At 42.7% G+C, this 21,136-nt stretch overlaps 1 protein-coding gene across 1 annotated transcript in view; it reads left to right on the forward strand.

The window, feature by feature from the left end:
• The first annotated feature begins 2,665 nt into the window (after positions 1-2,665).
• phlpp2 (PH domain and leucine rich repeat protein phosphatase 2) overlaps positions 2,666-21,136 on the forward strand; it is a 102,071-nt gene continuing 83,600 nt past the window's right edge. Inside the window, exons 1-2 of the mRNA XM_063013057.1 lie at positions 2,666-2,978; positions 7,560-7,831. Of these exons, the coding sequence (XP_062869127.1) occupies positions 2,802-2,978; positions 7,560-7,831 (449 nt within the window). The 5' untranslated portion in view covers positions 2,666-2,801. The remainder of the gene's footprint in view (positions 2,979-7,559; positions 7,832-21,136) is intronic.

Below are 21,136 nucleotides of genomic sequence, written 5' to 3' on the forward strand. Positions count from 1 at the left end.
TTTTCAAATAAATTGTACAGATTATAGGACACCAACAAAAAGAAAAAAGTTCAGATTTTTTGTCAGATGTCATTGTAGAGGTATGTAGACTTTTTATATTCACTGTTTATGTATACATTTCAGGTAACATTATTTAGTGAAACTGTTCAGTTTATATAGCATATGAACTCATATGTTTAATACAGAAAAGCACAAGACACAAAAATGACAAAAAATTATAAATAATGCTAGGACACAATTAATAGCACCATATGTTCAGTTTGAAACAAAGAACAAAATCAGCCTAACCTGTGATTAATTAGAATTTAGACTCACCTTGTTGGTGCTCACATGACTTTAATTAGCCTATAAATGGTGGCTAACTGAATGGTTTAATGCTTAAAAAGTAAATAGATAGAACTTCAGATCGATAAACAGAAAAAAAAAAGTCACTAACTAAAATCACTCACTCACTCAACTCAATTTCTTAACCGCTTGTCCAATCAGGGTCAATGGGGGGTACTGGAGCCTATCCCAGCTTTTCAGTGGGCACAAGGCACACAGTAACACCGGACGGGGTGCCAGTCCATCGCAGGGCAGACACACATACACCCACACACACGCTGGTGCTCACCACTTAGTAACTGGTGCGCACCACATAGTATCTGGTGCTCACCACTGAGTAACTAGTGAGCACCACTTAGTAACTAGTGAGCACTACTTAGTATCTGGTGCGCATCACTTAGTAACTAGTGAGCACTACTTAGTATCTGGTGAGCATCACTTAGTATCTGCTGCGCATCACTTAGTAACTAGTGAGCATCACTTAGTAACTAGTGAGCACTACTTAGTATCTGGTGAGCATCACTTAGTATCTGGTGCGCATCACTTAGTAACTAGTGAGCATCACTTAGTAACTAGTCAGCACCACTTAGTATCTGGTGCGCATCACTTAGTAACTAGTGAGCATCACTTAGTAACTAGTGAGCACTACTTAGTATCTGGTGAGCACCACTTAGTAACTGGTGCGCATCACTTAGTAACTAGTGAGCACCACTTAGTGTCTGGTGCGCACCACTTAGTAACTAGTGAGCACCACTTAGTAACTAGTGAGCACCACTTAGTACCTGGTGCGCACCACCACTTAGTAACTAGTGAGCACCACTTAGTAACTGGTGCGCATCACTTAGTAACTAGTGAGCACCACTTAGTGTCTGGTGCGCACCACCACTTAGTAACTAGTGAGCACCACTTAGTAACTAGTGAGCACCACTTAGTATCTGGTGCGCATCACCACTTAGTAACTAGTGAGCACCACTTAGTAACTGGTGCGCATCACTTAGTAACTAGTGAGCACCACTTAGTGTCTGGTGCGCACCACCACTTAGTAACTAGTGAGCACCACTTAGTAACTAGTGAGCACCACTTAGTATCTGGTGCGCACCACCACTTAGTAACTAGTGAGCACCACTTAGTAACTAGTAAGCACCATTTAGTAACTAGTGAGCACCACTTAGTAACTAGTGAGCACCACTTAGTATCTGGTGCGCATCACTTAGTAACTAGTGAGCATCACTTAGTAACTAGTGAGCACTACTTAGTATCTGGTGAGCACCACTTAGTAACTGGTGCGCATCACTTAGTAACTAGTGAGCACCACTTAGTGTCTGGTGCGCACCACTTAGTAACTAGTGAGCACCACTTAGTAACTAGTGAGCACCACTTAGTACCTGGTGCGCACCACCACTTAGTAACTAGTGAGCACCACTTAGTAACTGGTGCGCATCACTTAGTAACTAGTGAGCACCACTTAGTGTCTGGTGCGCACCACCACTTAGTAACTAGTGAGCACCACTTAGTAACTAGTGAGCACCACTTAGTATCTGGTGCGCATCACCACTTAGTAACTAGTGAGCACCACTTAGTAACTGGTGCGCATCACTTAGTAACTAGTGAGCACCACTTAGTGTCTGGTGCGCACCACCACTTAGTAACTAGTGAGCACCACTTAGTAACTAGTGAGCACCACTTAGTATCTGGTGCGCACCACCACTTAGTAACTAGTGAGCACCACTTAGTAACTAGTAAGCACCATTTAGTAACTAGTGAGCACCACTTAGTAACTAGTGAGCACCACTTAGTATCTGGTGCGCATCACTTAGTAACTAGTGAGCACCACTTAGTATCTGGTGCGCATCACTTAGTAACTAGTGAGCACCACTTAGTAACTAGTAAGCACCATTTAGTAACTAGTGAGCACCACTTAGTAACTAGTAAGCACCATTTAGTAACTAGTGAGCACCACTTAGTATCTGGTGCGCATCACTTAGTAACTAGTGAGCACCACTTAGTAACTAGTAAGCACCATTTAGTAACTAGTGAGCACCACTTAGTATCTGGTGCGCATCACTTAGTAACTAGTGAGCACCACTTAGTAACTAGTGAGCACCACTTAGTAACTAGTAAGCACCATTTAGTAACTAGTGAGCACCACTTAGTATCTGGTGCGCATCACTTAGTAACTAGTGAGCATTCACTAGTGACCTTCAGGGGCTCCGTATATTTCTTCAAGCAACGTTGCGATTTGAGACGCGCCTCAAATCTAGCCCCGCCCATGTGCAGTATAAATACTGTGTTATAACCCCGCCCCCTCATGTTTATTTAGCACGTCACTGACAGCCGGAGAGCTTCAGCCCCATGATGGCGTCTCACCGAATCGGAGTGGTCTTTTTCCGCCGCTTTCTGTGTCGGAATTTAACAGTCGTCGGTTGCGGCGACGTTATGTCAGGATACTTGCGGTGAACCACATACATGTAGGCGACATGAAGGACGAGGAAAACGCGGCCAGGTCAGCGCCGAATACCGCCGCTGAGCTGAAAAACGGAATAGCTGTGGATGGCGGCCGGAGCGGCGCAGGGATGTCTCCGAGCCCGGTGCTCCGCGAAGCGTCGTCGAACCGAGCTGCAAGCCGAGGCGCTACTGGCATCCGAGTGCTGAAGGTAAAGTCAGTCGAATCTGGTTTAGTTTAGAGTAAGTTCACGGGGGGTAAAAATACAAACAATCTGCGGATGAAGAACTCAACAATGAAGCGGATTTTTCCCTGTTAATTGGGTCTGAAGCAGCCTACGCGTGAATACATGAACCGCATCAGCTGTCATTCACCATCATTCGCTTATCACATTTAAACTGTAACACTTCTGTGCATTTATTATAGAACTAACTGCCCCTCTCATGCCCTTCTAACCTGTTAACATGTATTTATTTATTAGGATTTTAACATCATACTTTGCTTGCATTCATGACAGGACAGGTAGGTAGTTACTCGTTACACAAGATTCATCAGGCAAACACAGCCATGGACAATACTGTATCTCCTATTCACCTCACTTGAATGTCTTTGGACTGTGGGAAACCACCCAGACACGAGGAGAACATGCAAACCACACAGAAAGGACCCTGACCGCCCCACCTGGGGATCGAACCCAGGACCTTCTTGCTGTGAGGCATCAGTGCTACCCAACCTGTTAACACACCCAGATCTTTTGGGGGAATCTGGCACACCACCTAGCCTACTTATAAGCTGACATCATCTGTCAAAATCATTTATTATCCAATCAGCTCGTCTTAATGTTCAGTTTATAGTCATTAGTAATTAGTTAAAAACAAACTGCCTGCAGGATCTGTCAGTAAATTAGTAAAACAAACCCCCACAGGGCGGCACGCTGGCTAAGTGGGTGGCACTGTCGCCTCACGGCAAGAAGGTCCCGGGTTCGATCCCCAGGTGGGGCCGGGTCCGGGTCCGGGTCCTTTCTGTGTGGAGTATGCGTGTTCTCCCCGTGTCCGCGTGGGTTTCCTCCGGGAGCTCCGGTTTCCTCCCACAGTCCAAAGACATGCAAGTGAGGTGAACTGGAGATACTAAATTGTCCAAGACTGTGTTCGATATAACCTTGTGAACTGATGAACCCTCTTCTTCTTCCTCGGGCTTTTTGTTCCTTTGTTCGGTTGCGGGGTCGGCTCTCGGCGGATCACGGTCCGCATTGATTTGGCACGATTTTTACGCCGGATGCCCTTCCTGACACAACCCTCCCTATTTTATCCGGGCTTGGGACCGGCACTACAGTGCACTGGTTTGTGCATCTAGCGGCCAGGTATCTGTAGGACAATTCGGTGTCTCCAATTAGCCTGGTGGCATGTTTTTGGACTGTGGGAGGAAACCGGACGCGGACACGGGCAGAACATGTAACCTCCACACAGAAAGGACCCAGACCGCCCCACCTGGGGATCGAACCCGGGACCTTTATGCTTGTGAGGTGACCCCCGTGCCACCCCATGAACTGATGAACCTTGTGTAATGAGTAATGTGTAACTACCGTTCCTGTCATGAATGTAATCAAAGTGTGTAAACATGACGTTAAAATCCTAATAAACAAACAAACAAGCAAACAAAACCCCACAGATTTGGGATGTCCTATTATTTTCTACGTCTTAAGTCACTTGCTGTTCATGGCAAGCAATCATTTATGAAGTCCTGGCTTGTTATCAACAACGTTTAACACACTGATTGAAGGTTACAGCACACAATCATCTGTGATAGTGAGTCAGCTAGATTTATTTACTGATTTTCAGACAGGTTAACACATTAAAACCAACATAAAGTGTCTTAGGAGCGTGTAGCTTTAGAAGCTTTAGTGCAGGGGTGTTAAACTCACGGCCCGCGGGCCGGATATAGCTTAAACGACTGTACGATTGTTGTGATGGTTCGAGTCGTTACAGAGACGCGCTTATAATTTAATGGGACTCCTGCATCTTTAAAAGCGGCAACTGTTGACATCGTAGTCATGGCAACTAACTTTGACCTTCGCTGAGAAGCCATGTGACTTTTACGGCAAAAGAACGCGGGTAGTAATGTAAACAATAATAATAAATATAAATAATTATCAGTATAATACCAAAGCATCGTTTGTAAGTAGTGGCGTTTATATTCTCAGTTGTTTGTAAATGTTTAGTGAGTATATCACAGCGTTCTAGTTACAAATTTACCGTAATTAAATACAATTGTTACCGTTACTATAGCCATTAGTATCTTTAAACTTGTTAGCGCTATTTTACGTTTGGGTAAATCTCATATTGTACCAGATGTAACACTTGACTACAGCTGTGTGCTTTTACTGTGTTAAGTTCTTTATTGTTTTAATTGTTTGTATTTTTACTTCATTCTGGTGCACACAATGTATCACACAGCTGGGAAGCAAATAAAACCGACTATCCTGAAGAGAGCTGTCTGTCTGTCTGTCTGTCTGTCTGTCTTTCTGTCTAGCTGTCTGTATAGCTGAGAAAGGGGGATAAACTATTAGTGAGGGCAGAACAATTGTCTTAAAATACACTGTAAAATCCTACATAAACTGCATCTCTCAAAACGCATGCTGATTTTGTGACCTGCAAAGCGACACATCCCACCAGTAGATGATGTTAAGAAATATTTACACATAATCCCAAAATGTACAAGAAGATAAGTAAGAAAATTAAGCACAAGGAGGAAATTTAATGAAAGTGAAAACAAGTTTGTGCTTCAGGAAGAGAAACCGGTGCGTCTCTTGTGTTATGAGGCCGTGTCTGTGGTAAAGTAGGACAATATAAATGCAGAATTCGGCCTCCAAGAAAAACAACAGACTGCAATCACAGCAGGATTCGTTACAATCGGCCCTTTGAGGGCCACAATAATGCTGATGTGGCCCTCGGTGAAAATGAGTTTGACACCCCTGCTTTAGTGCATTCTGTCTTAGGTTCTCCAAGTCTCTGGAACCGGTGATGGTCATTTTGTGGTTTGATGGGATAGCATTTAGCCTGAGATCTGGTGACTGTAAATGCTGTAGCATATGACTTTCATTATTTTCATATTCATCAAACGATTCATTGACCCTTTTGTTCTCTCAGGACGGAGGCATTCTGGAGGAGACCAGCACTATATGGATAGGACTGTTCCATCATATTGATTAGATTATCAGTCAGAATAAATTTGTGTTGATTTGCAGTGACCCCTTTAATCTAAAGGGCAAACGGATTCAGACCATGTCTGGAAAATGTCCCCTGCGGCATGACAGACGCCAGACCATTTTGCTGTAGGGGTCAAGCATTTAGTCCTGGAACTTTCTCTTGTAGTATGCTACACATGCATTAGCCTGTCCTCTTGATCCAGGATTTTTAATTTGTTTAATTCTTTCATGCAGGGCACTCGGGTAGTGGTGATGCAGCAGTAAAGCACGCTAGCACACCAAGGCTGACATTTGTTTGAATCTCAGCTCTGTTAACTCCATATGAACTCACCTCGTGCAGGTGAAAAAGAAGCAAAATGCGATTGGGTAATTGGATGGGACTAGGACCCATGAATTTGTCACTAGTCTGTAGGTATACACTGATCAGCCATAACATAAAAACCACCTCCTTGTTTCTACACTGTCCCTTTTATCCACCCCACTTACCATATAGAAGCAGTTTGTAGTTCTACAATTACTGACTGTAGTCCATCTGTTTCTCTACATACATTTTTAGCCCCCTTTTACCCTGTTCTTCAATGGTCAGCACCCCCACAGCACCACCACAGAGCAGGTATTATTTAGATGGTGGATCATTCTCAGCACTGCAGTGACACTGACATGGTGGTGGTGTGTTAGTGTGTGTTGTGCTGGTATGAGTGGATCAGACACAGCAGCGCTGCTGGAGTTTTTAAATACTGTGTCCACTCACTGTCCACTCTATTAGACACTCCTACCTAGTTGGTCCACCTTGTAGATGTAAAGTCAGAGACGACCGCTCATCTATTGCTGCTGTTTGATTTGGTCATCTTCTCGACCTTCATCAGTGGTCACAGGACGCTGCCCACGGGGTGCTGTCGGCTGGATATTTTTGGTTGGTGGACTATTCTCAGTCCAGCAGTGACCGTGAGGTGTTTAAAAACTCCAGCAGCGCTGCTGTCTTATCCACTGATACCAGCACAACACACACTAACACACCACCACCATGTCAGTGTCACTGCAGTGCTGAGAAGGATCCACCACCTAAATAATACCTACTCTGTGGTGGTCCTGGGAGATTGAAGAACAGCATGAAAGGGGGCTAACAAAGCATGCAGAGAAACAGATGGACTACAGTCAGTAATTGTAGAACTACAAAGTGCTTCTATATGGTAAGTGGAGCTGATAAAATGGACAATTAGTGTAGAAACAAGGAGGTGGTTTTAATGTTATGGCTGATCGGTGTATAATTAAGCAGTGGTGTTATTTTTTTTTTACCTGTATCATACTTTCCATGGTAACCACCCATGCAGGACTTTATTTAACACTGTTGCCTTTGTGTAGTCCAAATCGATCAAGCAACCCCACCTGAGTAAGAGTATAACGCCTGGCCTGCCATCTCTAAATCAAGCCTGACTTGTGTCTGCAGCCACAGCGTTTGTGCTGTGGGTTCATATTTATGCCCCAGAAGCCTCTCTGCCTCTCACATGTTTTGTGTTGCTGGTCATATACTGGACCATTTCATGATTTGATTGATGTACAACAAAAACATTATTTTTTATGTTACAGCGTAACATGAAAAGGAACGGCAGCCGTGCCTGCATGACCAGAAAGACACGGTTTGGCTCACGTGAGCGGGACTGGCTGAAGGGGGACAACCAGCGTGGCTGTGTTTGCCTGTACGGGGCCAATGAGGTGGTGACCCCGGGCCCCCAGTCTTCATCTACAGCCCAGCCTGACCTTAAACTGGTGCTCTGCTCCACCAGCACCACTGTGGAGGAGCTGTGTGCCCAGCGCCAAGCCCAAGGCATCTATCTGCAGTTGCACGGAGACCTTATCAGGTAAAGCTAACAGATATGATTTTATATGATGATGTCATATAATCACACCATTATACATGTTTTTAGTGCTGTGGGTGTAATTAGATTAACTGATGTTGATCACCTGTACTGGTTTTAATTACAATATAATACTCGATGTGCCCTAAAGTATGGCGATGACCCTACTTTTGATTATTAATGAGTACATGTATTTTAACATTTACATTTTTGACATTTAGGAGACGCTTTTATCCAAAGCGACTTACAGTACTGTGACAGTATACTGTCCAAGCAATTGAGGGTTAGGGGCCTTGCTCAAGGGCCTGACAGTGACAACCTGACAGAGTGGCTTGAACCAGCAACTTTTAGATTACTAGTTCTGTACCTTAACTGCTAAACTACAACTGCCCCAACCACACCTGTTGCTTACAGGTGTATACATTCATTCATTAGGGTGACTAGATATCAACCTTGGCGGCAACAGTTTGGGTGTGGAAAACTGTAACTGTAAGTAAGTGTCCACATACTTGACCATTTAGTGTATTTTGCCATATTGCCCTCATGGAACCATATTCTGATGGTGCACCTGTGATTGGCTGCTTTCATGGCTTTACCCCAACCAGTGATGATCTGGCACAAGAGGGAAAACGGTGGACAGTTCCCAATTTAAACAAGAAATTATTAATTTACTTAAAGGAATTATTTGATGTAGCTGGGTCACCAAAAATACCTTGGCAAATGCAATGCATGTTGTGTCTCCCAAAGAAACAAGCTCATGGTGTTTAAGAGATTGACTTTTGATTTACTTGGGTAATTCCTACAATTGAGGGTAGCACAGTGGTTGGGTGGGTAGCACTGTCACCTCACAGCGTGAAGGTCCTGGGTTCGACTTCCTGGGTTTGAGTGGCCCGGGTCTTTGTCTTTGTAAGGTTTCCTCCAGGAGCTCTGGTTTCCTCCCACAGTCCAAAGACATGCAAGTTAGATGAATCGGAGATACAAAGTTGCCTGTGATGTTGTGTGACATCGAACTTGGAACTGATGAATCATGTGTATGTAACCTGTAACTACCTGTCCTGTCGTTATTGTAACCAATGTGTAAAACATGACCTTAAAATCCTAAATAATTAATAAATAAACATTTCTACATTTACTTCCAAAATAATTGTATACACTTTATATTGTAATTTTTGGTTTGAAATGTATTAAAAGAACATCTGCTTTAAAAGTTGGTGAAACTGCTGTTAGTTTGATTCAAATGCAGTGACAGTGTTTTAAAGAACAATGATGATTATAGGTTGGGTTGAATATCTTGACATACTGCAGTACTAAATATTGGCATGACTAGTTATGAGCGATTTAGCAGTAATTTTGTATAATTTGCTTCATCATGTCTAAAAGTGTTAGCTAAAGATGATGTCATTTGTTTGACAAACCATTATTTACCCTCAGTGTCATGGATGTGTACCTGTTGCCGTAAATAAAAGACATCCTGTTTTAAAAAATTGAGTTAGGAAGGCTTTTTAAAAAATACTCTTAACCTTTTGTAGAGTATGTACTTTTATACGTCTACTGCAGTAAAACATAAAAACCATAGTTCAACATAAGTAACTAACTTGCATATGTCACCAGTGCTGCTTAAATATTATTGTAGGCCTGTTAGGCATAATTGTCAGCAAAAATTATAATCATGTCTCAATCGTGTCCTTCAATCCTAGTTTTTTGGAGCTAACCGTTTAATCTTTAGGTTCCCCATTCCTAAACAATTATGGTTCTAATTATTTTAAGTGCTTTTATCATATTAAGTTTTATTAAGTATCAGGTGGAGCTGCGGCAAACTATGCTAGCCCACTACCACTTGTTTCAGGGGTTCCAATCCCCAGCTGTGCTAGAGGCCGGTCAGGTGTCCACGTACAGACATGATCGGCTATGCTTGATGAACGGGGGAGGGGTGGCCAAGACCCTGAGATGGATTGGCATTGTGCCCAGTGTTGGTAAACCGTGAAAATATATTCTAAAAATATGTTACATACAATTCTTTATATAATTGTAATGAAGTAAAATAATTAGGGATACAAGTACATGTATTTTTGTAAACAAAAACACACGTGAGAAGTGACGAGAAGTTTAATGATACCACGTCCAAAAATGCACGTCAACAAGTAGCGAGTGATCAGAGTGTTTGTGCGCTGACGTGATGAAATCAAGGAGGAAAAATAAATGAATCTGAGTGGATTTGGCAACACGAATAGCATGGATTGTTCTGTAGTGAGTTGGAGGTTAATAAATATTTTTGCAATGTCGGTGTTTTGTTGTTTTGTAGAGAACGATCAGGTCAGAAATACTGTAAAACGTGTGTGTGTGCTGGTGTATTCTGATATAAACTATATTATCCCCCTGTCCCACCTGTTTACATTCCTCTCCTGCGTTTCCCCTCACGCCGTATCCTGCGTTCTCATTGGCTGTTCGACATGTCACTCATTCCCAGTCGCACATCTCAGATCAGATATCTGACGTGTTAGAAAACTCGATCCGGTCGGCGAGCGGTCAGCGAGTTGTTGGATAGTTCACACTTAGCGATCGAGAGCCGAGTTTTGATCGCCGAGCGAACGCCGAGTTGCTCCCGAGCCAGTTTAGTATGTTTAGTCGGATGTTTAGTATCGGAGCCTCGTTTGCGAGTACGAGCACAAGTTAATGAGCGCGTTATCGGGCAAATACCCGATACCAGTATCGGTACTCATGCATCTCTAAAAATAATACTACAATTTTTAATTGTAATTATCTGTATGACGATTAATTGTGAAACCAACAACGTCTCTATAATTCTCATATGATGTTATATTGTTGTGATAATGTAAATTCTTCATGAAGAATAACTGTTAGTGAACTTCCAGTTGACAATTCTTGTCTTTTGAGGCTTAGGTGATGGGTGGTTTGTACGGGCGAGTTCAACAAACTACACCAAAGTAGGACCTCAGTAAAAATTGAAATTGAACTAAAGCAAACTATAAACAAATAGGCAAATTATGGCTTTACAAATGTAAGTAATGATAATAATGATTCTAATGAATTTGTCCTCTATTTGTCAGTATTAATGAAAGAATTAATGCTAGTATTTTGTATATGTTTTAATGAGTTGCACATAAAAACTACCAAATGTGCAATGGCAGGGAAAACTGTAAAAAACAAACTTAAATACACAGAAATTACACAACTGTAAAAACAGTATTTGGCCAAGTGGATTCCATTAAAAAAATACAGTACTGGACAACAATCCCAAATAGTCCTTAAAACAAAAGCGTAGATGTGTTTGGCATTCATGAAATTGTGCTGATGCCAGGATTGTATTGAGAATGCTGCACTGAGACGTTGTCATTCGTTAAAGTTCACCCAGTTTAAACTATTGACTGAATGCACTATGATGTAACCATGTGTCAGTCCATCAGGAATGAAAAGACGTTTATTTAGCTGTTCATCGCCTACAACCTATTTCCTTCTTTAATCTGAGACCTAAATCTGCAACAAGTTCAGACAAGTTTATCTTTACCAAACCTAAACATTAGTGTGTGATTCTGCTTAACAGATCATTGGCAAAACAAAATTTCTTGCACTTAAAGGAATATTTGGGACATGACACTCATTGATAAACGTCCACATGGTAGACATGAGCGTGTTAATAAACATTTAAGTAGCAGAAAGCAACTTAAATCGAGAACGATGCAGACCTCCACATGTGAAGTTCACCCACTCAGATTGTTATCTGGTTACACCCTGTAATTCTTTTTCTTACTCGTCTGGTTTTGTGGTAGGACTTAGAAAAGCATTAGCTTTTTTAAAGCATTTGCTTTAAAGCCGTCATTGTTTTAATTCTTTGCATTCCACAATGCACTACATTTAATGGTCACTGTTCTAATTCCTGCCTTACATTTGCTTAAAACAAGTGGTGTCTCTGAACACATTTGACCTCAACTTTAATTGATTTATCAGTAATTCTTTTGATCTGCTAGTCTACAATCAGTTAAAAAATGTTTTAGACTGCAGTCTTTAGGACCTCAGCAGTCCTGAAAGACCTCAGCAGTCCTGAAAGACCTCAGCAGTCCTGCAGGATCTCAGCAGTCCTGAAAGACCTCAGCAATCCTGCAGGACCTCAGCAATCCAGAAAGATTTCAGCAGTCCTGAAAGACAGTTTTTGCTTTGTGGCAGGGCGCATTATCCTGCTGACCGAGTCCACAGCCATCAGGGAATACTGTTTCCATGAAAGGGTGTACATGGTCTACAACAATGCTTAGGTAGGTGGTACGTGTCAAAGTAACATCCACATGGATGGCAGGACCCAAAGTTTCCCAGCAGAGCATTGCCCAAAGCATCACACTGCCTCGACAGGCTTGCATTTTTCCCATAGTGCGTCCTGGTGTCATGTGTTCCCCAGGTAAGCGATGCACTTCAGCAATTTGACCTACAGTAGCTCGTCTGTTGGATCGGACCACACAGGTCAGCCTTTCCTCCCCACGTGCATCAATGAGCCTTGGCCGCCCATGACCCCGTCGGTGATTTACCACTGTTCCTTCCTTGGACCACTTTTGATAGATACTGACCACTGTAGACCGGGAACACCCCACAAGAGCTGCAGTTTTGGACATGCTCTGACCCAGTCGTCTAGCCATCACAATTTGGTCCTTGTCAAACTCGCTCAAATCCTCACGCTCGCCCATTTTTCCTGCTTCTAACACATCAACTTTAAGGATAAAATGTTCACTTGCTGCCTAATATATCCCGCCCACTAACAGGTGCCGTGATGAAGAGATAATCAGTGTTATTCACTGCACCTGTCAGTGATCATAATGTTATGCAATTTAGCGTATTAGCTCGGATTGGTTCAGTAATTGGGTATGGTGATTAAAATTTGATACTAAACTGCCTTTGCGATACAGGTAAAGCTGAGGTGATCATAAAGTTAACTTGCTAAACCTTCCCATAACGTTGATGCTCAAGACGAACAAGCTTGTCTTATGGTTTGAATGCTGTCACTGCATTTAAGGACGTTCTTATAAATTCGTTGCAGCAATGCAATCATGCAGTCAGTGTGAGCCTGGCTCATTAGGGATTTGCTAATTCTTAGAGCTTTAAGATCTCTATTCTATTAAAAAAAGAAACGGGTATTAGTGCTGTATCTTTATTACACTATACATGGAAGACGACTGACTTCCAGCAGGGCACTGACCACACAACACACAGAAACATGATTAAGACCTTTAAGTGGAAGTGTGATAGGACTTTTAAAGCATCAAATTAACCACGTCAGCCCCTGGAACTCAGCATAACTGAATTTGTGGGATCACAGGGAAGAGCAGCCTAGCATTTACCATAACCTCACTTCAGTACAGTTCACAACAGGCCACATAAATACCTTAAAGTAATTGTTATTGTAGTCATGGTTACATCTATTTATATGAATAATACACTTAAGGCTGCTACAATTATTTGACAAAATGAGCAAATTCAGTATACTCTCCCTTAGCACTTTATTAGGTACCCTTGTTTTCTTAGTAGGGCTGGGCGATTTTGCAAAAAAAAAAAAATCTCGATTATTTTAAAATTATAACCGATTGTCGATTACGATTTAGATTTTTTTTGTTCTTGTATAATGCAATTGAAATAAGACTCAAATTTCTTTTTTTTGTGTTGTAATTTAAAAGAAAATAGTAACACCACCACCTATAATTATCTTTTCAAGGGACTCAAACTTTATAACAATAACAATATCACAATAATTAAAACAAAATAGAAATCTGAATTATCTACATCCTTTATAAGAATAGCTCTTATTTTAAATATTGTGCAGCAGAACCACCTTACATTAGAAAAAGAACTTCAAAAAGTTCTTTACAGGTTTCTTAAAAAGAACACGAGCCTGTGCTGTGCTGTTTCCACCACTGAGTGAGTCTGTATCAGTATCTACACTGGGGGGTGGGGGTGGCGGTGGCATTAAGTAATCGCTCAGCTTTGATTTTGTCCTCTTGCGATTGGGGGGGTGGATGGAGGGGGCACGTTCTGCTTCTAACTATATGGACTACAAATCCCATGCTCTCACGGACTGTCACGTGTCTGTCGCTTGTCCCGGTCAGCCAATCCTGATCGCGCTCACCGGCTCCGGAGTTTTGATTCAGTTCGGCTGTTTTTGATTCGGTGAATCTTATTTGAACTCTGTTTGTGTCTCGTTTTGCCGATTGTGTTTGCGCTCCTGATTACTGAATCGAACCGTTACCGTGTATAATCCTTGTTGTCTTCTGTTTACTGTTTAGTTTATCCGCTGGTTTTTGACTCTACCTGATTTTGTACACTGTTTTCGCCCTTTTTATATTAAACTTTCCCTGATTTATATTCCGCGAGCGTCTGGTCAGTTTCTGCCTCGTGACATGTTGGTATTTTAATGAAAATATAAAGTATGTAAACAATCGCGATTGTCACATTTCTAACATCGGGTTCATGCGAATTAACCGAATTAATCGTGAAAATCGCCCAGCCCTATTTCTTAGTACCTCTTCTTTTTACGTGCACACGGCGGATTCAAACAGGGATCAGTATCACATACAGAGTCACGCACTGATATCCACTATACCCAGCCAGCAGAGGCTATTACATCTACATTTACATTTTCAGCATTTAGCAGACGCGCTTTTTTTTTTTATCCAAAGCGACTTACAGTACTGTGACAGTATATTGTCTAAGCAATTGAGGGTTAAGGGCCTTGCTCAAGGGCCCAACAGTGGAAACCTGGCAGTGGTGGGGCTTGACCACTAGGCCACAACTGATGAGGAATGACAAGTGCCTCTGCAGACGCCTAACCGGCCAATAGCAATCTGTCTTTTGACAAACTATACGAAAGGTGCTGCAAGAGTTCTATTCTGCAGTGCATATGAAGTAAACAACTTAAACATTCTCGATTCCTATTTGTTTAAAATAACAGGGATGCACAGGTGGCTTTGGAGTCCAATACACTAGTCCACCTGCATTTCCCCTAATGTAGTTGGATCCATTGTCCAAGTTAAATTCTTGCTCCTACTGCTGCAGAGAAGGGCTGTACATCGGAAGCACAGCAAACCACACTGGCACTTGCATTCACACATAGATGCATGCATTTCCTAATGCTATAAATGACCTACACTGAGGTTAACCATGTCAATATGACCACAGTAGAAATGCAGGAAGTATAACACTTAGCTGCTGGTTGTGATTAACAGTAAACGAACAGGCTTTAATAAGGACTATATAAAATCAGAAATCATTTGTTATGAAATGAGTATGTGTTTCCCATGCTTACACGTGTCTTTCCTTGCAGAACCCACATATCCAGACCTGTCGCACCCAGCGTTCTTTTTCTACAAGGCCTGTGATGCATTAGGTGTCAGAGGAAAAGATGACAACATTGACACACAGAAAAATAACAACCCATGATTCATGCTGTCCTCTTTTTTAATTATTAGATTTTTTTTGATTATTAGAAATAATTCAGCGCTGAGGTCAGACCACTCGAGCAGGATGACTTTATCGGGAGGGACGTGCATTATGACAAATCCGGTGTTCAGTCTGGAATTTTTGGAGGGTTTTAAATAATGAGTGTTTGTTAAGCCTGCTTCTGTCATCATTTGATATTTATTTATTACCCTATGGTCATGGTCATGATGCTTGGATAATAGAGAAAAAATGTGACCTGAGTGGTTGTTTATTTGTGTATACAAACAAGCCAGTCTATCTCACTAATGATGAGTCTGGCTCAGCAATACGAGATCTGAACAAAGTGACTGCTGATTGATTTCCCCCTAAATGGCTATTATATGACAAGCAATTATACATTACTAATGAGACAGACAGACAGACAACTTCAAAACAGTGGGAGCCACCAGCCGAAACAGGAGGGCGAAGGATGCAAGACAAGCGATCTTAAAAGCAAGCAACAAAGCAGTAAACCAATGTTTGATCCTGTGTCTTATCATCCTGCCGACCTGCTTGACGGATGCACTCACAGATGTCACAGACCTTGAAGAAAACGAGCCTTTGCTGTGAAATTAAATATGTCATTTAACATTTTTTATTTGCGTAGTATTCCATTTCCCTTATGTTTACTGATTAATTCGCACCATGAGGCGGTCCTAGTGTAACCGAGCGATCAAGAGCATAATACTTTACTGGATTGTTCTTTTGAGCACAGACTACACAGAGATGATCATGTGTGTAGAGAAGCACACTTTTTCCATTCCCCAAAGGGAAAAAATGCACACAATATGTAAATACATACATCAAACATTGTCAGAATACTACACCACAGAAAAGTCTGTTACAATAGCAATCCTATGGCAATTCAGTTAGGAATCGGTTAGTCAAAAAGTCTGAAACAGCTAAAAACACTACTTAGGTAACTAAGTTTGGAAAAGTGATTCCTCTAGGTTTACTTATTTCAACTGTTAAGGTAGGCTATGCTGTGTATTGTAGCTTTCATATATATATATATATATATATATATATATATATATATATATATATATATATATATATACAGTGTATCACAAAAGTGAGTACACCCCTCACATTTCTGCAGATATTTAAGTATATCTTTTCATGGGACAACACTGACAAAATGACACTTTGACACAATGAAAAGTAGTCTGTGTGCAGCTTATATAACAGTGTAAATTTATTCTTCCCTCAAAATAACTCAAAATACAGCCATTAATGTCTAAACCATCGGCAACAAAAGTGAGTACACCCCTAAGAGACTACACCCCTAAATGTCCAAATTGAGCACTGCTTGTCATTTTCCCTCCAAAATGTCATGTGACTCGTTAGTGTTACTAGGTCTCAGGTGTGCATAGGGAGCAGGTGTGTTCAATTTAGTAGTACAGCTCTCACACTCTCTCATACTGGTCACTGAAAGTTCCAACATGGCACCTCATGGCAAAGAACTCTCTGAGGATCTTAAAAGACGAATTGTTGCGCTACATGAAGATGGCCAAGGCTACAAGAAGATTGCCAACACCCTGAAACTGAGCTGCAGCACAGTGGCCAAGATCATCCAGCGTTTTAAAAGAGCAGGGTCCACTCAGAACAGACCTCGCGTTGGTCGTCCAAAGAAGCTGAGTGCACGTGCTCAGCGTCACATCCAGCTGCTGTCTTTGAAAGATAGGCGCAGGAGTGCTGTCAGCAATGCTGCAGAGATTGAAAAGGTGGGGGGTCAGCCTGTCAGTGCTCAGACCATACGCCGCACACTACATCAAATTGGTCTGCATGGCTGTCACCCCAGAAGGAAGCCTCTTCTGAAGTCTCTACACAAGAAAGCTCGCAAACAGTTTGCTGAAGACATGTCAACAAAGGACATGGATTACTGGAACCATGTCCTATGGTCTGATGAGACCAAGATTAATTTGTTTGGTTCAGATGGTCTCAAGCATGTGTGGCGGCAATCAGGTGAGGAATACAAAGATAAGTGTGTCATGCCTACAGTCAAGCATGGTGGTGGGAATGCCATGGTCTGGGGCTGCATGAGTGCAGCAGGTGTTGGGGAGTTACATTTCATTGAGGGACACATGAACTCCAATATGTACTGTGAAATACTGAGCAGAGCATGATCGCCACCCTCCGGAAACTGGGTCGCAGGGCAGTGTTCCAGCATGATAATGACCCCAAACACACCTCTAATACGACCACTGCTTTATTGAAGAGGCTGAGGGTAAAGGTGATGGACTGGCCAAGCATGTTTCCAGACCTAAACCCAATAGAACATCTTTGGGGCATCCTCAAGCGGAAGGTGGAGGAACGCAAAGTCTCGAATATCCGCCGGCTCCGTGATGTCGTCATGGAGGAGTGGAAAAGCATTCCAGTGGCAACCTGTGAAGCTCTGGTAAACTCCATGCCCAGGAGAGTTAAGGCAGTTCTGGGAAATAATGGTGGCCACACAAAATATTGACACTTCAGGAACTTTCACTAAGGGGTGTACTCACTTTTGTTGCCGGTGGTTTAGACATTAATGGCTGTATATTGAGTTATTTTGAGGGAAGAATAAATTTACACTGTTATATAAGCTGCACACAGACTACTTTTCATTGTGTCAAAGTGTCATTTTGTCAGTGTTGTCCCATGAAAAGATATACTTAAATATCTGCAAAAATGTGAGGGGTGTACTCACTTTTGTGATACACTGTATATATATACAGTGTATCACAAAAGTGAGTACACCCCTCACATTTCTGCAAATATTTCATTATATCTTTTCATGGGACAACACTATAGACATGAAACTTGGATATAAGTTAGAGTAGTCAGTGTACAGCTTGTATAGCAGTGTAGATTTACTGTCTTCTGAAAATAACTCAACACACAGCCATTAATGTCTAAATAGCTGGCAACATAAGTGAGTACACCCCACAGTGAACATGTCCAAATTGTGCCCAAAGTGTCAATATTTTGTGTGACCACCATTATTATCCAGCACTGCCTTAACCCTCCTGGGCATGGAATTCACCAGAGCTGCACAGGTTGCTACTGGAATCCTCTTCCACTCCTCCATGATGACATCACGGAGCTGGTGGATGTTAGACACCTTGAACTCCTCCACCTTCCACTTGAGGATGTGCCACAGGTGCTCAATTGGGTTTAGTCCATCACCTTTAGCTTCAGCTTCCTCAGCAAGGCAGTTGTCATCTTGGAGGTTGTGTTTGGGGTCGTTATCCTGTTGGAAAACTGCCATGAGGCCCAGTTTTCAAAGGGAGAGGATCATGCTCTGTTTCGGAATGTCACAGTACATGTTGGAATTCATGTTTCCCTCAATGAACTTCAGCTCCCCAGTGCCAGCAACACTCATGCAGCCCAAGACCATGATACTACCACCACCATGCTTGACTGTAGGCAAGATACAGTTGTCTTGGTACTTCTCACCAGGGCGCCGCCACACATGCTGGACACCATCTGAGCCAAACAAGTTTATCTTGGTCTCGTCAGACCACAGGGCATTCCAGTAATCCATGTTCTTGGACTGCTTGTTTTCAGCAAACTGTTTGCTGGCTTTCTTGTGCGTCAGCTTCCTTCTGGGATGACGACCATGCAGACCGAGTTGATGCAGTGTGCGGCGTGTGGTCTGAGCACTGACAGGCTGACCTCCCACGTCTTCAACCTCTGCAGCAATGCTGGCAGCACTCATGTGTCTATTTTTTAAAGCCAACCTCTGGATATGACGCCGAATACGTGGACTCAACTTCTTTGGTCGACCCTGGCGAAGCCTGTTCCAAGTGGAACCTGTCCTGGAAAACCGCTGTATGACCTTGGCCACCGTGCTGTAGCTCAGTTTCAGGGTGTTAGCAATCTTCTTATAGCCCAGGCCATCTTTGTGGAGAGCAACAATTCTATTTCTCACATCCTCGGAGAGTTCTTTGCCATGAGGTGCCATGTTGAATATCCAGTGGCCAGTATGAGAGAATTGTACCCAAAACACCAAATTTAACAGCCCTGCTCCCCATTTACACCTGGGACCTTGACACATGACACCAGGGAGGGACAACGACACATTTGGGCACAATTTGGACATGTTCACTGTGGGGTGTACTCACTTATGTTGCCAGCTATTTAGACATTAATGGCTGTGTGTTGAGTTATTTTCAGAAGACAGTAAATCTACACTGCTATACAAGCTGTACACTGACTACTCTAAGTTATATCCAAGTTTCATGTCTATAGTGTTGTCCCATGAAAAGATATAATGAAATATTTGCAGAAATGTGAGGGGTGTACTCACTTTTGTGATACACTGTATATATATATACATACAGGGGTTGGACAAAATAACTGAAACACCTGGTTTTAGACCACAATAATTTATTAGTATGGTGTAGGGCCTCCTTTTGCGGCCAATACAGCGTCAATTCGTCTTGGAAATGACATATACAAGTCCTGCACAGTGGTCAGAGGGATTTTAAGCCATTCTTCTTGCAGGATAGTGGCCAGGTCACTACGTGATGCTGGTGGAGGAAAACGTTTCCTGACTCGCTTCTCCAAAACACCCCAAAGTGGCTCAATAATATTTAGATCTGGTGACTGTGCAGGCCATGGGAGATGTTCAACTTCACTTTCATGTTCATCAAACCAATCTTTCACCAGTCTTGCTGTGTGTATTGGTGCATTGTCATCCTGATACACGGCACCGCCATTGGATGCACATGGTCCTCCAGAATGGTTCGGTAGTCCTTGGCAGTGACGCGCCCATCTAGCACAAGTATTGGGCCAAGGGAATGCCATGATATGGCAGCCCAAACCATCACTGATCCACCCCCATGCTTCACTCTGGGCATGCAACAGTCTGGGTGGTACGCTTCTTTGGGGCTTCTCCACACCGTAACTCTCCCGGATGTGGGGAAAACAGTAAAGGTGGACTCATCAGAGAACAATACATGTTTCACATTGTCCACAGCCCAAGATTTGCGCTTCTTGCACCATTGAAACCGACGTTTGGCATTGGCACGAGTGACCAAAGGTTTGGCTATAGCAGCCCGGCCGTGTATATTGACCCTGTGGAGCTCCCGACGGACAGTTCTGGTGGAAACAGGAGAGTTGAGGTGCACATTTAATTCTGCCGTGATTTGGGCAGCCGTGGTTTTATGTTTTTTGGATACAATCCGGGTTAGCACCCGAACATCCCTTTCAGACAGCTTCCTCTTGCGTCCACAGTTAATCCTGTTGGATGTGGTTTGTCCTTCTTGGTGGTATGCTGACATTACCCTGGATACCGTGGCTCTTGATACATCACAAAGACTTGCTGTCTTGGTCACAGATGCGCCAGCAAGACGTGCACCAACAATTTGTCCTCTTTTGAACTCTGGTATGTCACCCATAATGTTGTGTGCATTGCAATATTTTGAGCAAAACTGTGCTCTTACCCTGCTAATTGAACCTTCACACTCTGCTCTTACTGGTGCAATGTGCAATTAATGAAGATTGGCCACCAGACTGGTCCAATTTAGCCATGAAACCTCCCACACTAAAATGACAGGTGTTTCAGTTATTTTGTCCAGCCCCTGTATATATACTGTATATTGTTTTGCAATTCCCCCCCAATTTTCTCCCTAATCTAGTCGTATCCAATCACCCTGATTGCATTACGCTTCCTCTGTACCGATACTTCCCTCCACTGCTGACTGAGGAGCGCCGCAACTGAGTACTGTGTAGTACCGACTACACCGACAATCATCTTTTTTGCATCTTTTGGATCAGCCTTGTGTACGGAGAGCCACACCCTGATCAGCGTTATTCCTCGACTCTGCCCAGGCGCCATTAATCAGCCAGCAG

The sequence above is a fragment of the Trichomycterus rosablanca genome, chromosome 17 (genome assembly GCF_030014385.1).
Source record: "Trichomycterus rosablanca isolate fTriRos1 chromosome 17, fTriRos1.hap1, whole genome shotgun sequence".
Taxonomy (NCBI): Eukaryota; Metazoa; Chordata; class Actinopteri; order Siluriformes; family Trichomycteridae; genus Trichomycterus; species Trichomycterus rosablanca.